The 13945-nt window shown below is 48.3% G+C and overlaps 1 protein-coding gene across 1 annotated transcript in view; it reads left to right on the forward strand.

The window, feature by feature from the left end:
• The window catches only part of LOC119457370 (hemicentin-1-like), a 268953-nt gene that overhangs the window by 184592 nt on the left and 70416 nt on the right, over positions 1–13945 (forward strand). The window contains exons 2-4 of the mRNA XM_049668104.1: positions 480–821; positions 5124–5234; positions 11662–11865. Coding sequence (XP_049524061.1) covers positions 480–821; positions 5124–5234; positions 11662–11865 — 657 coding nt within the window. The remainder of the gene's footprint in view (positions 1–479; positions 822–5123; positions 5235–11661; positions 11866–13945) is intronic.

Raw genomic sequence — 13945 nt, forward strand, 5'->3', positions numbered from 1 at the left:
CTTCTGTCCTTCTGTTTCCCCCTTCCCCAGCTCCGGGTAGTCAACCGGTCTAAGCCTGGTTCACACTCCCCTGCCTTTCCCTTATCACTTCTGTCTGCGAAATGCGGGCAGAATCTCCCAGTTAAACACCCCGCCTTTCGCATCTCAGTTCTGTATCCGTGTACGTGTGGTACGGTACAGGCAATGGTTGCCTAGCACAGGAACATGCGTATTACTTAGCACCTTATGTTTGTAATTAACTTGCCGCTACACACACTAAGTACTTAAGTACTTTTCCTTTATGACGAATCACATCTGCTGTAAACGTTGGTGCGTACATAGTTGAATCTAATGCACAAGCAATATCAGTTATATACTGCTGAAAACTGCATGTGTTGCCTGTAATATCGGGCCCCACTTTATACCGTGCTGTGTTTCGTGATAGTCCCAATTTTAAAAGCGCCACACGACTGACGCCTCATGGTGTGTTTCTCGCGCAGTGAACGTGCTGCTGTCGCCGACTGCGAGTGCCGAGCTTCCGTGCGACCTGGGACCCCGGTCGGAGCCCGCGGTGCGCGCCTGGTGGCATCGAGCCAGCAGCCCGCAAGCGCCGCTGTACACGCTGGACGCGCTACCGGGCCACCGCGGTACGGGAGGACTGGTGCAGGCGCGCCATTCGGTCGCCGACTCGCTGCGGGGTCGCGCCCACTTCTCGGCCGTGCGCAGGCCCGCGCTGCTGTCCATATCAGCGCTGCGCTACGAGGACCACGGCCTCTACGTGTGCAACGTCGAGTTCAAGTACGGGGCCCGCAAGAGCTACGAGGTGGAACTCGAAATCATCGGTCGGTGTGCCCTTTCTTTCTTTGTCTGACGCTCCGACGTGAGTGCTTCCGTGCGCGACTCGAAAGTGGGGAACTTGTCTTTGAACGAAAGAGCGACGTCCCCTCATTGCCCCCAAAATATATATATCTCTCTCTGTTTTCCTTCACACGTGATGCTATGAAACTACAACTCTTATGACAGCCTCTTATGATAAAGTCCAGGCTAACCACATATGAGTTACAATAGCGTTCGCGCAGCAGGTGAGTGTTCCCAGGGCACAAACGATGGCGCTGCCGCAGATTCATTGTACTGCACGCTAGCTACGAAGGGCCAGTACGTAAGTGCTCTTCTTTCTGCAGTGGGGCATGCGCGCGCTTTTCACGCTCAAGTGGTCGGAGCGAGTGCTCGTTCAACGCAATCTGCAGAGTCGAGGAACTGGATTTCACAAACCACTGTAACACGCACAACTCAACGCTGTTAGTCCTTCGTTGTTCACTTTTAATTGTGTGGCAGTACCGCAACTTCATTCAGGCGAAATTCGGTGCTCAGCCCTGCGTGCGTCCTCGACAGGACAGAAACGATGTTCGGTATATTGGAAGGGCGCCTCTCTCGCGAGTTGTAGCAATGGCGCGGATTTTGCGGCTTTTGTGCAGTGGGAAGCTTGCACGGTTATCTAATTTTACCCTAAATCAAGCGGCAGACGGCATTTGAATTCTGTATGATGATGTCGTGAGTAATCTGCCTTTAATGCGATAGGGAGCCTATCTATCCATTCTCGTCATTCTAACTTCGTCTTCCAACTCACCAAGCCGTCATCGTCAAATAACCGTCGTTATAACATATTGTCGTGATGCCATTGTCGTCACGCCGTCGTCGATATATACCATCGTCATCATTTAAGAATCATCATCTCATTGTTGCCATGCCGTCGCCACACCTTTGTAGTTCTTTTGAAGTCATTCCTTGTTCGTCATTCCGTCGTCGTGACTGCGTCGGGAGGCGCCATACAGTCGCCGTCATGCCGCAATGCTCATGAGCGACCTTGTCAACAAAGTGGACGATACCGGAGTGTGTCTCATATTGTAGCCGCAGCAACAGGACTCTTACGATGAGCACTACAGATGTTAAATAAACGTAAGTTCACAAAGACGGTGTGTCGCTACATTGCTGCAATGCTAATCGCATTACCATCGACAATCATCTTGAGATGGGCTCTGCCGCAATTTCTTTCCCAGCTGCTATGTCCAAAAAAGCAGGCTACATCATGGAAAAAAAACTTATCAAACACGTTTTTATGGCGCCGTCGTAGGCTCCTTATATCATTCACACTGTTGATAATTTTGTCAAGTGGATTGTAGTTATGGTACTCAGCTTGAAATATATGCGAAACCTGATTGCTTATTTGAACCCGCATGTTATGAATTAACAATAAAATAGTGAAATACTAACCCCATCTTTCCAGTGGCACATACATTACGATAAAACACAACAGAAGAAAAAAAAAACATTTATGGAAGTCTCTTGCAAGTCATTACGTTATTGCAGGTCATTTACTCCCTACGCCCAGATTCTCGATTCCTTTCGCAAAATAGTGCAACTTAGGAGGTGAACATGAAAGGTCATTGTCGAATGAGCGAGAGTATGCAAATAGTTACCTCTGTGGTTGCACTGCTGCATTTCAGCACAATAAGAACGGCTCGCTCTGCGGTTACCGAACATACCGGTTGCTACAGCGAGCACTTTCAAGAATGTAAAAAAAAAAATTGCCTGTAGCAGATAGCACAATTCTAGTCCATGAGTTGTACCAACTGGCCCGGATTTCGATTATCCTACTTAAAGAGGCGGGCATTACTTGCAGAAAAAAAATTGATATGCATAATCTACTAATCAACAAAATCTCACTAATTTACTTTTAAGCAAATTGCCTTATGGCACATATTGCAATTACAAATTCTAGCCGTGGAGTCCGCAAGGTGGATTCGCTTGCAACTAATTCTCAGCATGGCACCAGTTTCGAGCTATTAATTGCCGAACTTTGAGGAGAAATGCGTTGGCGTTCCAGTTATTTTTTTTTGCTTCGATGCCTAAAACAACGTTTTGTTAAGAAAGTAAGCGGAACGACGGTACATTTTTACCGCAAGTTTGACGGCGCATATCTCGTAGATATATTATCATCGGCGTAACCCGCTAGAAGTTGTAAATTGCAATATGTGCCATAAGGTAATTACTTAAAAACTTAATTACAGAAGTTTTGGTAATTGGTCGATTACGCATTTCAGTTTATTGTGCAAGTGATGTTCGCCTCTTTGAGTAGACAAGCTCAAGAACTGGAATTGTGCTATCTGCCACAGGCAATTTTGAAAGTGTTCGCTGAGACACACTGTATAGGTCCCGCCAGCTTCTGAATCGTCTGCGCTGCGCTCAGCCTTTCTACCTTCTTTCAGCTGCATTACCTTACTTTCTACCTATCTATTCTGTGTGGAGACATGGACCTCGGTGGCAGACAACACAGTTCTCAGCTTAAGTGACAAGAAGGTGGCAAGCAATAGCAAATGAAACGTTTACACCCATGCTGACTAAACATGCTCTATAGCATAGACAGTGGTGGCGCAGCTAAACACTTCGAACGATGATCACAGCGATGCAGTCGCGTCCGAGGAGGTGTCGTTGCCTCGCACAGAACTCGTAGTTAATGCAGCAATCTATCGAGAGGTGTGAGACCATGTTGTCCCTTCGCGAGCCAAACATCGCTCTGTTCCGATGTTGAGGGTCCGGGAGGACGTAGGGGTGCGGGACTACAAACTTATCGATCGCGTGCGCTATGCTTCCCACGCTACGCCTATCGTTTTATTGCTGGCCTTGCATCGGCGCAGCGAGTGACGCGGCCTCGAGGCGTTGGTGGGTAGTTCGCGTATGGCGAAAGCGTTGTCGTGACAGAAACGGTTATTAATGGTGTTAGTACCTCTCCCAAAATGGCCGAATGGCTTTGACTGATAAAAACTGTGTAAAGTGAACGCGCAGAGTGATGTCGTTGCTTGGGAGCCTGTGGTCTGTGCTATAAAGAGTACCAGGAAATCTGTAATGTTGGGCAAGTAGAACAGCGCGTAAAACAACGCCCATGGGAAGATCGTTTGTGTACGGAAGGGGCAAGAGAAATGAAACGAGATCGGTACGCAACAACTAGCCTACAAAAGAAAAGGATCAGGGCAATCACGTCGCCACGTCCAGCTGATTCGCTTAAACCTGACCCTGAACCACTTTTTATCGAAGTGGATAAATACATTTGAAGTGAAAATAGGCTATTTCTGAATCACTTTGCCGGAAACAGTACTTCAATGCGTTCAGCAGAAGCGGAGTTATTGGCATTAAAACATGGCCTCTGTTGTGCTCCCCTTCCTCCTTCAATGCCATGCACTGCGAAGGCTACGGCGGAGTGGGGCGGGGCCACAACACTCCGCCTCGGAAACGCCACCGTGGCGCGCAGTTCAAATTTCGTTTTGGAATTCCGTTTTTGATGCCTACGAAGCGCTAAACGTAAGCCAAACGCGGTTGTCGTCAGCGAACCGCAGTGCGCTTAGCCACTGGACTCGTGGCGGCACCTCGCGGCGGCCACGGTGTAGCCGACCGCAGCGACTAATAGCAGCCGTGTATTGGAGTGTGCTTTATTACGAAATAAAGCACATTACGAAATAAAGCACACAGAAAAGAGCGAGGATCATAGGGTCTTTTGAAACGAGAGCATTTGAGAGAAAGGTGACTTCGCGTTCCGCTGGCGAGTTCTACGGACCGCGTACGACAGCAGAACTTGGCGGAGATGTTCACAACAGCGTATGCTACCCACTGACTACGTTATTTCACCAAGCCCGAAGGGTGGTTCAGGGCCCCTTTAACGTAAAGCGAGACGTCCAGCCTTTGCGGAACTGCTCACGTTTTTTTTTTTTTTGCACATTTACTGCGCAGTTGCCGTTGCATTTGAGCCTAGAATCTGCACTTGCTCAGGTGAGAGTGATATGGAAGCGGCGCTCACGTGTTCGCTGGTCATCCTCATAACATTGACCCACTTTCTAGGCTCCTTTGCGCCCTACAGCTGATGCGCCGAATTACGTTATACATTTACCGTATCAGCTATTACCAGCAAGATAGTAGCAACTTAACAATTTCGTTACTCTGTCTTGGTGTTTTCGAAGTCTTTCATGTCTATTTGCCTTCATTGAAATGAGGACCTCCAATTTTACTTATTGTGTCTAGTAGTATGTTGCCTCCGCGTGCTGTTAAGTTCTATTTGATCCCCTGTTCCTTTACTTTTTTATTATGCCATGCAGTGCCACCTAGCCAGCCCATAATTTTGGACGAAAAAATGAACGCGCTGAACGGCACCGTGGGTCCTTACAACGAAGGAACTCTGCTGATCCTCAACTGTCTCGTCAACGGAGGTGAGACGCCTTCAACACGTTAGTTTCAGATGCGGTCGCTATCTTTTAACGACGCGTAGAGTTGCAAGTAGAATTACGCCATCAGCGCACTTAACAACTTGTTGTCATAACACCCTCTAACACCTAACAACCAACACTTAACAACCGCAATGTAATAATAATAAAAAAAAATTCTGTGGTATTACGTGTCAAAACCACGGTGAGATTACGAGGCCCCTTGTATTGTGTGTGTGTGTGGGGTGGGGGGGGGGGGGGGTTAACGTGAACCTAAACCCAAGTACAGAAACGTTTTTGCCATTAGGCTTCATCGAAGTGAGGTCCCAGCGGCCGGTATCGAACCTGTTACCTCCGGCTCCGCGGCGCGTACTACTATGTCATAAAGCTGGCAGATGTGTCTCAGCTGGTCTATTTGCGGCATTTTAACGCTATAGCATTTCAGTATACGGTAAACACGTTCAAACGCACAATAATACTGCAATGCAGGGAACTTCCGGTCGCCTGAATTACGTAGGCTACAATCTGTATGACGAAGGTTAAAGCGCATATCACTGATGCCTGGGCAGTTGCTTTCCGAGATGAGTGCCTTGTACATTGCTGCAAGACTGAAGACATTAAATGGGCATGATGTTATAGTTGTAACAACTGCATAAACTACAAGCCGATAGGTTTACGCCTTCATAAGGGAGCTCCATACGTGTCACCCACTTTATGTTTTGCATTGGACGGGTAAAAGTTAAAAAAAAAGAAAAAAAGAAAAACGCAGCCACGAAAAAGTCGAACTTCCTGGCAGTCAGCTTAAGCTGCCATGCAAGATGGACGCGCGGCCTAATATTGAGAGGTGCGCTGCCTGCTTATAGGAAGTAGAGCACTGCACGGGCTCGGGCTTACCCGAAAGCCCGGGCCGGGCCGGGTAGAGGCGTTTTTTCACGGGCTCGGGCCGGGCTCGGGCACGGCGTGTGCTTTTTGACCCGGGCCCAGGCCAGGCTCGGGTTTTTTGACGCGGGCCCGGGCCGGGCTCGGGCTTTCTGCGAGTTATTCTCGCGCTTCTCAACTCTGAAAAACATGTATTTTTCGGTCTCGGGCCGGGTTCGGGCCGGTTTTGAGTTGGGCTCGGGCCGGGCTCGGGCTTAAGGTAAAGGGGTGGCGGGCCGGGCCAGGCGGGTAACGTAGATTATTTCCGGGCCCGGGCCGGGCCCGGGTCTCACCATAAAAGACGGCCCGCCCGGCTCGGGCGGGCCGCCCAATGTGAAAACGGGCCCGGGCCGGGCCCGGGCCGCAAAAATCGGCCCGTGCGGTGCTCTAATAGGAAGTGCACCTCTCAATTATGGGCCGCACGCCAAGTTTGACATGCAGGTGACATCTTTGTTGACTTCGGTGCTTTGAGAACTTGCCTGAGCAACTGTAACTCTGGTAGCAGTTCCTTTCCTCGGACGTGATCAACACAGTTATGTTACTGAAACTGTACCAGTGCACCTCGCTAAACAGGTTACTTCGCATTTTGTGAAGAAAAACAAATCTTAACATGTATATGATCCAAAAGACGACGAATAGAGTTTTGAAAAAAAAAAAGCTAAAGAAAAAAGAAGCACACACACAAGAGGTTAAAAGTGTGGTCATGAGAGAACCCTTTGGTGATGTTGGTTACAATAACTATAATCAGATCTTTTATTTTCCTTTGGCAAACCTTGTAGTAAGCGTACTTTTGAACTTGGGGAAACAGACTTTCGCTATAACAGTAAACTCTTGCACCTCTGTTGACTTCCGCTTCCACTGACGTGCACGTGTGCCTAACTGGAAAGGTAAAACGAGAAGCTATAAATGAGCACGCGCTGGGGCAGTGATTACAGTGTTTCATGGTCATAACATGCCCCTTCTTGTCACGTTCAGCTGCGCGTGACTTGTACATGGGGGCGCAGCGATATACTGCATGGTGCCTAGATCCCATAGCGTCCGTTTCCTCTTCGTCCGTTTCCATTCCAGTTCTCGTTGTCTTTACCCGCCGTGTCACGGGAGATTAAAGCGAGCAAGTTAACCGTGGCTCCCGATAGATGACCGATAAAAATGGTAGCAAAACTATCGCGTCGCGTTCGTCGTCTCATATCGGACGTTCTGATTGGCCCGCCAAAAATGTTCTGAGGAGTCAGCGGCTCGCACACGCTGTCCCGGAAGAGCATTTCCGCTAGATCACTCTTTGCCGCCATCACCGATTTAGCGCGCGCCGCATCGGATGCGCGCCGTTTTTCGGGTCTGGGCCCCTTCACTCGGAAACGCGCGCTTCACGCTCGGCTGGGCGGCCGCCCCGCGCTTCGCTCCAGCCGCGGCCGCGACGCGCTCCGCGGCGGGACCCTTCCCTCTGGCGCCCACTGCGGAAGGCTACGCTTACGGCTGTCGCACCGGACGAGCGGAGGGCGCAGAACTTGCAAGGCCCGCCTGGCAGCCCTGATGAGGAAACCGACGAGCAAGCGCGGGCTATCGCTCTGGCTTCCGAAACTGTTAGAAACAATAGCCACGGCTGCCTTTGGAGTGTGTGGTCTTGAGGAGCGAGTCAGCTTAATGCAATCTGGGCGCTTTAGCAATTGACTGTATACCTCTCGCAAATATATATATATATATTCTTTTCCTATTAAGTTTCCGCTTACTGTCCATACAGAATGCACTGTACTATTGCAGTAATATTAAAGGTATATTGCATCTATAAATCTAGTTTCTGGAAAAACAGAACACAATATGAATTAAGCGCATCACCGACGCGTTGCTGTCTAAGAAGGCGACCACGGTGTTATGAACAACCACAATGATCGGGATCGAAGAGAGTGAGAAAAAAAAAGGAATAGGAGCGTAAGCTGTCCATTTTAGCTGCATATGCAGTCCAGAGGCCGTATTCATAAAGCTTTCCATTCGTAACTGTTCCTTGCCATGGGCCGAGCACGTTCGCTAACAATATGTCAAGCATCATGATTGGCTTGAACTTTACACGCAATTCTAGTGTGAGTGCTTTTTGTGAGTAGCGGCCCAGGCGTTCATGGAGTATTCATTGTTCAAGAGTCATCTGATTTGTGGATTCAGTGCCTGTGATGGGGCCACATTAATGAAGGGTTTCACCCATGAGTAAAACTAACCATACCCGCCGCGGTAGCTCAGTCGCCATGGCATTGCGCTACTAAGCTCGACGTCGCGGGTTCGATCCCGGCCGCGACGGCCACATTTCGATGGTGCTGAAATGCAAGAAGGCTCGTGCACTTCGATTTAGGTGCATGGTGAAGAAACGCATGTGGTCAAAAAATTGGTCGATTACGCATTTCAATTTCTTGTACAAGTAATGTCCGCCTCTTCGAGTAGACGACCACATTAATTATAATTGGGCTATCTGCTACAGGCAACCTTAAATAAATTTTGAAAGTGTTCGCTGAAACACCCTGTATAGTTAGATGCAGGAGGAGCGCGCTATCCCCGACACCTCTAACAAGAACATGAGCGTAAGTCTCCTCTGAGCCAGGGCTATGGCGGAAGGAATATACTTCTACAGGCCATTATATGTTCTAGCAGATTAAGAGGCGCGTTACGACACATTATACGTTAGACCTCCAATTACACGTTATAATATATTGCCTCGTAGTTAGTATAGGTAGGAAAATCCACGGGCCAAGTTTTCTCGGCCGTCACTCGAAGAATTATTAAGAAAAAACAGAAAGAAAGAAAGCAAGGTTTTTGATGTCCTTTTTTTTTTTTGAGGGGGGGGGGGGTTGTGTCTTACAAGTCTCAATTTCCCAGTTACTTTTAGGTGACGCGGACAAGTCATTCGTCCTTCATTATGAGAAGCGTGCAATTTGTTTAGCTTCTAAGTGATCTGAAGACGTCCAGCACGATGAAAAAGTGGCCTTCTAGTCAGGTATAGCTTTAACCGTCACTGAGAACCGCTGGCGTACTACCTTGATCACAGTTGACGGACACAATGGGAACGCGTGGCCGCGCTCTGATGAATACGCGGTCGCGTGTTTCCGTATTCCCGCTAAGTGTGATCAAGATAGCACATTCTCCTCGCGCAACAGAATAGATTGACGGCCGCTGCGCTGCTCTTGCGACGAAAGCAGAAGAAAATTCTAAATATGTGCTGAGGCCGCAACGACGACAACAACAATTATGTAACGCGCATAGCCGAGCTGAGCGGAACTCTATACACAAGCGCGCGGGAGCTGGAAGCGTTGCTTTGCTAGTTGTCGCGTAGTCAAAACACCCACGCTTTAGAAGGGAAAGAAAGAAAGAAGAAATGAAAGGAGAACGTCTTGTTGACGCAGAGTGGTTGTTTGGCACTCGACGAAAGCGCACCGTTGTCGTTGAGGTATAGTTTTCCGCGAAGGGCATACTCGTGTCTTGGCTTGTTTGGCTAGTTGAACCGCGCATCCGAAAGACACCTCGCACAGTCGGGCGTTTCTCGAGCCGCCGTGTTTTAGCAGCGAGTGCGCCGACGCTTCTGTGGAGACATCCCTCGTTCTCTTCGCGCAGAGCATTCGTGCAAGGCGTGCCTTCTACGCTTTGTGCATCTCGACAATCACGAACTCGCGTCGCTGCGGGTGTCGTTGCTCAGTTCGCACGCGCCAAAGCACGCCGCAATAAGTCTCGTCGCTGTCCCGAAAAAAAAAAAAAAAACTACTACAACAGTCGGCTATACTTCAGGTCTAAGCGGTGTTGTCTTGCGGTGCTTCCTCGTGCGAACGACTCAAGCGTAGCCCTGGAACTTCTGTTTTTCTTTCACGAGCGATGGGAAATTCCACTTGTTCATCATCGCGGCACTCTTTCTGTTTAATTGCAAATAGAAGGCGCGATTTGCATGTTTCAATTTTCTTTCTTTTAGTCTAGTGGAAGTGGACTTTTGCTGTATATTTGCGTTCCGCACTGACTCGGTTTGTCTCGAATGCACAATTTAAGATACTTGTAGTGTCTATTGCAGACGGAGATAGATTTTTTACAGTAATGGTACTTGGCACGTCTGAGCTTGCTGTACGTTTTGAAAACCTTTACATTTGCATCTGGCAAACAAGGTCTTTAGAAGGGCACCTTGAAAAGATTGTGACGACAGCCATAATTACAGATTCCCCACGCGCACGTGTGCAGAGATCCCTGAGCTTCTACGGATCTCACGGATCCGTGACATCCGTGAGCTTCGATCCAAGCCGTCGCTTGAATTGCTCGTCTTGGGAACGCGCATTTTCAGATATTCAGGTCGCTGGTGCTCGAAATCGACGCTGTACAGAGCTGCGACACTCCCCGAGCGGGTAAGGAGCAAAGTGCTCTATCGCGGGACCAGCTGGCTCCGGCAGATGGCACAAATGGACTCCGGAGCACACCCGTCAAGAACGCGCTTAGCAACAGAGGATATGCAGATGCTCACAGAGGTTATCGGAAAGCAAAAAGCAGCTGCCGTATTATGTAAGGATTCTTTTTCTACCGATTCTATTCTTTTCTTGTCCTTCATTGCCATGCATGAGCGGCCAATGTCGGCGTTTACGTAGGCGTGGTATTCTGCCAGACAATGACGAAGGGCAAGCAGAATGGACAATGAAAAGAAGTGTTACATACTAATACTGCCCCAGGGGCCGTATTATAACGGTTCATTTGGTTTTACATTCTGCTGTTCTTGTCATCTGCCAAGCCGAGAGGCTCATCCCGGCAATCACAGCGACTCATATATAGCAATCCGAGTCAATGACGCAAGGCGAGATGATGTAAAATGAAATAGGTCACTCAAGCTTATGGCTGGAAGAAAAAAAAGAAAAACTTTCTTTGCTCATTCTAGTGCAAAAACCATTTCGCAATGCACAACCAACTCGCCCAAATCACCACTTTGATCCAGGAACAAAATGAATTACTCGCTGATATCGGTAAGCAGAGTAGAATTGAGTGGCACGTCGCAGAAGTCGCACATGCACTTGCGAGGGCGCACGTCGATGCAGATTGTCTTCGCTTCTTGTGTTCCGATTACCGTGTTTCTAGGAAGCTTGGCTGCGAATGGCCGTACATGCGCATATGAGTGCGCCGTACAATCATTGCGCACATATTTGTCTATCAAGTCTCGCTCCCTTCTCTCTCTCTTCGTTCGTACATCAGTTTCTTTTTTTTTTTTTTTGAATCAACGTGGAATAGCGAACTTAGAAGCTAGTTTGTTCAAGCTGCCTACTTTTCTTTTTTTTTCTCCGTTTCTCTACTGCCGTCGCTTAAATGGCGTTGTGCCAATACCTGGCACCACGCTCTCCACGGCGTCCTGCACGTGACCAGTGCGAAGAGCCTGTTCCACAGATCTCGTTACGCGCAATAACACCTCGTGAGGGTGCACGCGCCTGTACACCTTCTCAGAATACGTGATGTTTTATTTTAAATTTGTTATATCTTTTCCATGGTGAAGGCGTTCTTTTTCTCACCTTGCTACCAGGCAAGCCGGAACCCCGGGTGACGTGGCACCAGGGCTCGGTGCACCTACACCGCGTCTACCACCAGAAGGAGCAGGACGGCCGCAAGGTGACACTGCACGTGCGCACCCTCCGCCGCGAGCACCTGGGCGCCGTGTTCACCTGCGAGGCAGCGAACTCGAACCTCACCGCACCCGTCTCTACCTCGGTGACGCTTGCTATGAACCGTAAGTGGCTCGGGCTTGTACCCGCGGCGGCGATTTAGCATGGTTCTGAAAGTCTGGCTGGCTTCCTAGCTTAGCGTCAATGACAAGCCTACCTTCTCACGTACCGAGCCCACAACAACTAGCATTTTTCTGAAGACAACTTAGGTAGTTTGACCTCCAACCCGCGGGAAAACTAAGTCATGAATGTTGCTGCACAGCACTCTCTCAGCGCAAAAAAAAAAAAAAAAAAAAAAAAAATCTAGAACGGAACTCAGGAGCTCAAGGGCTCCTGGCCGACACCTAGGCAGGGGTATTCGGCCAAATCCCCGAATAACTCGCCGGATTATAAATAAAGTTATCATTCATTCATTCAATTAGAACGGAAGTATAGTTCACTACCAACAGCGTCGTTGTTCATGAAGGAAAACAAAGCTCGCCACGGTGGTTCAGTGGCTATGGCTTCGCATTGCTGAGAACGGGGTGACGGGTTCGGTTCCCGGCAGCGGTGGCTGCTATCCGAGGGGGTCGAAACGCAAGCACCGTGCGACCCAAGGAGGTCAAAATTAATTCGTTGTCCTCTGCTACGGCGTCCCTAATAATCCAATGTACAGTTTCGGTGCGTTAAACCCGACAATATAATTTTTAAGAAGAAATCCAAAATTGTTTGGGCCTCACAGAACGGTGCAAGTAAGGGCAACGCAGCGCCTGTCCTTTTTTTCGTGTTGCTTTTTTCAATGAACGAATTATTTATTTATGATACTCGAAACGTTAGCAAGAGGTGTTCGCGGTATTCACGTTTCTATACGTTTGATTCAGAGAACTATAAAGAAAAAAAGTAATAATAGAAAAAAGAAGTACCCGGTGGTTTTGGTTGAAAGGCACGTTCTTATAGATTGTCTCTAGGTTGATTATTCTTTAACACGCTCTTACTGTAAAGGAACAGCCGAGGCGCAGGCACTAAAGAAATTTAAGTTTGCCATTTTGAGCGAATGATAGCGAAGTAGTTTGTCTGAAGGTCATTTATTTTAATCCTGATGCAGTTTCGATTAATGGTTGCACACAAACGCTACTCCTTTAAATACAAGAACATTTGAAAGCAAGAAACCTTGTTCGCTTTATCCGCTCAACCTTCCTTCCATCCGTACTATTACATCGCGGCATGCGCTGTGGTCTCTTGCGATTTCCTCATACTCGCCGTCTCCTCACTCTCAGCGTCACCGTCAACATGCGGTGAAGAACAAAACTTTGTCCATTGCTTCCCTTAAGTAACAAATTCGTGCCACTGCAGAATTTTACGGTTGTGAGCCAGACGCGCTATCTACTGAGCAATGGCGAATATTACGCACTTTGCTGCAGTTTGTGCGGGGGCTATGTAGCGTGCACAACGCAGACATTGAGATATTTTGCAGATATTTCGGAGAAAGATCGTGTCACTTACATGTGAATCTACTCTTGCAATGACACGCTGGTGTTTCTCTTTCCGGGTGTCCCCGTTCAACATATGTGAGTTTAAACAGCCACCGAGTTAAATGAGGACTGAGCATGTCACGTAGAGCTAACGGTGCAAAGAGTGATAAAAAAGGCGTTTAGACGAAGCAAGGGAAGAATTCTTCTGCTCCACCAAGTCTACCTAGCTCCCATTGAGAAATCTTACTACATCAATAAATTGGTGACATTATCAAGAACAGCTAAACGTCAACACTCACTGAACAATGTTGCCACTCAGAAAAGCTGTCACTAAGAAACTTCTATTGGTGACGAAACACCTCTATCCTGAAAATCTAGGGCCCCCGTGTCAAGGCTATGGCCTATATGGCCCACTGTACGTTTCAAATCACCAAAGAGAGCATTTAGCTGTTCAATAAACTCTGGGCAGTCTGAAAATTAATGCTTCTCGTCACCATTATTCACGTGACAGAACGAACACAGTGGTGGTGTAGGCACTTCTATCTTGTGTCGGCACACTGTAGTGCGCGGTGACAGCGTGTGAATATGGTGCAGTGGGGAGGCTTCTGATCCGCTAAGTACGTTGTTCCGACACGGATGGTACGGTAGAGACAACAAAGAGCGAAAGCGGCTAACAATCGATAACTGTTTTCAA

This window comes from Dermacentor silvarum, chromosome 1, assembly GCF_013339745.2.
Source record: "Dermacentor silvarum isolate Dsil-2018 chromosome 1, BIME_Dsil_1.4, whole genome shotgun sequence".
Classification (NCBI taxonomy): Eukaryota; Metazoa; Arthropoda; class Arachnida; order Ixodida; family Ixodidae; genus Dermacentor; species Dermacentor silvarum.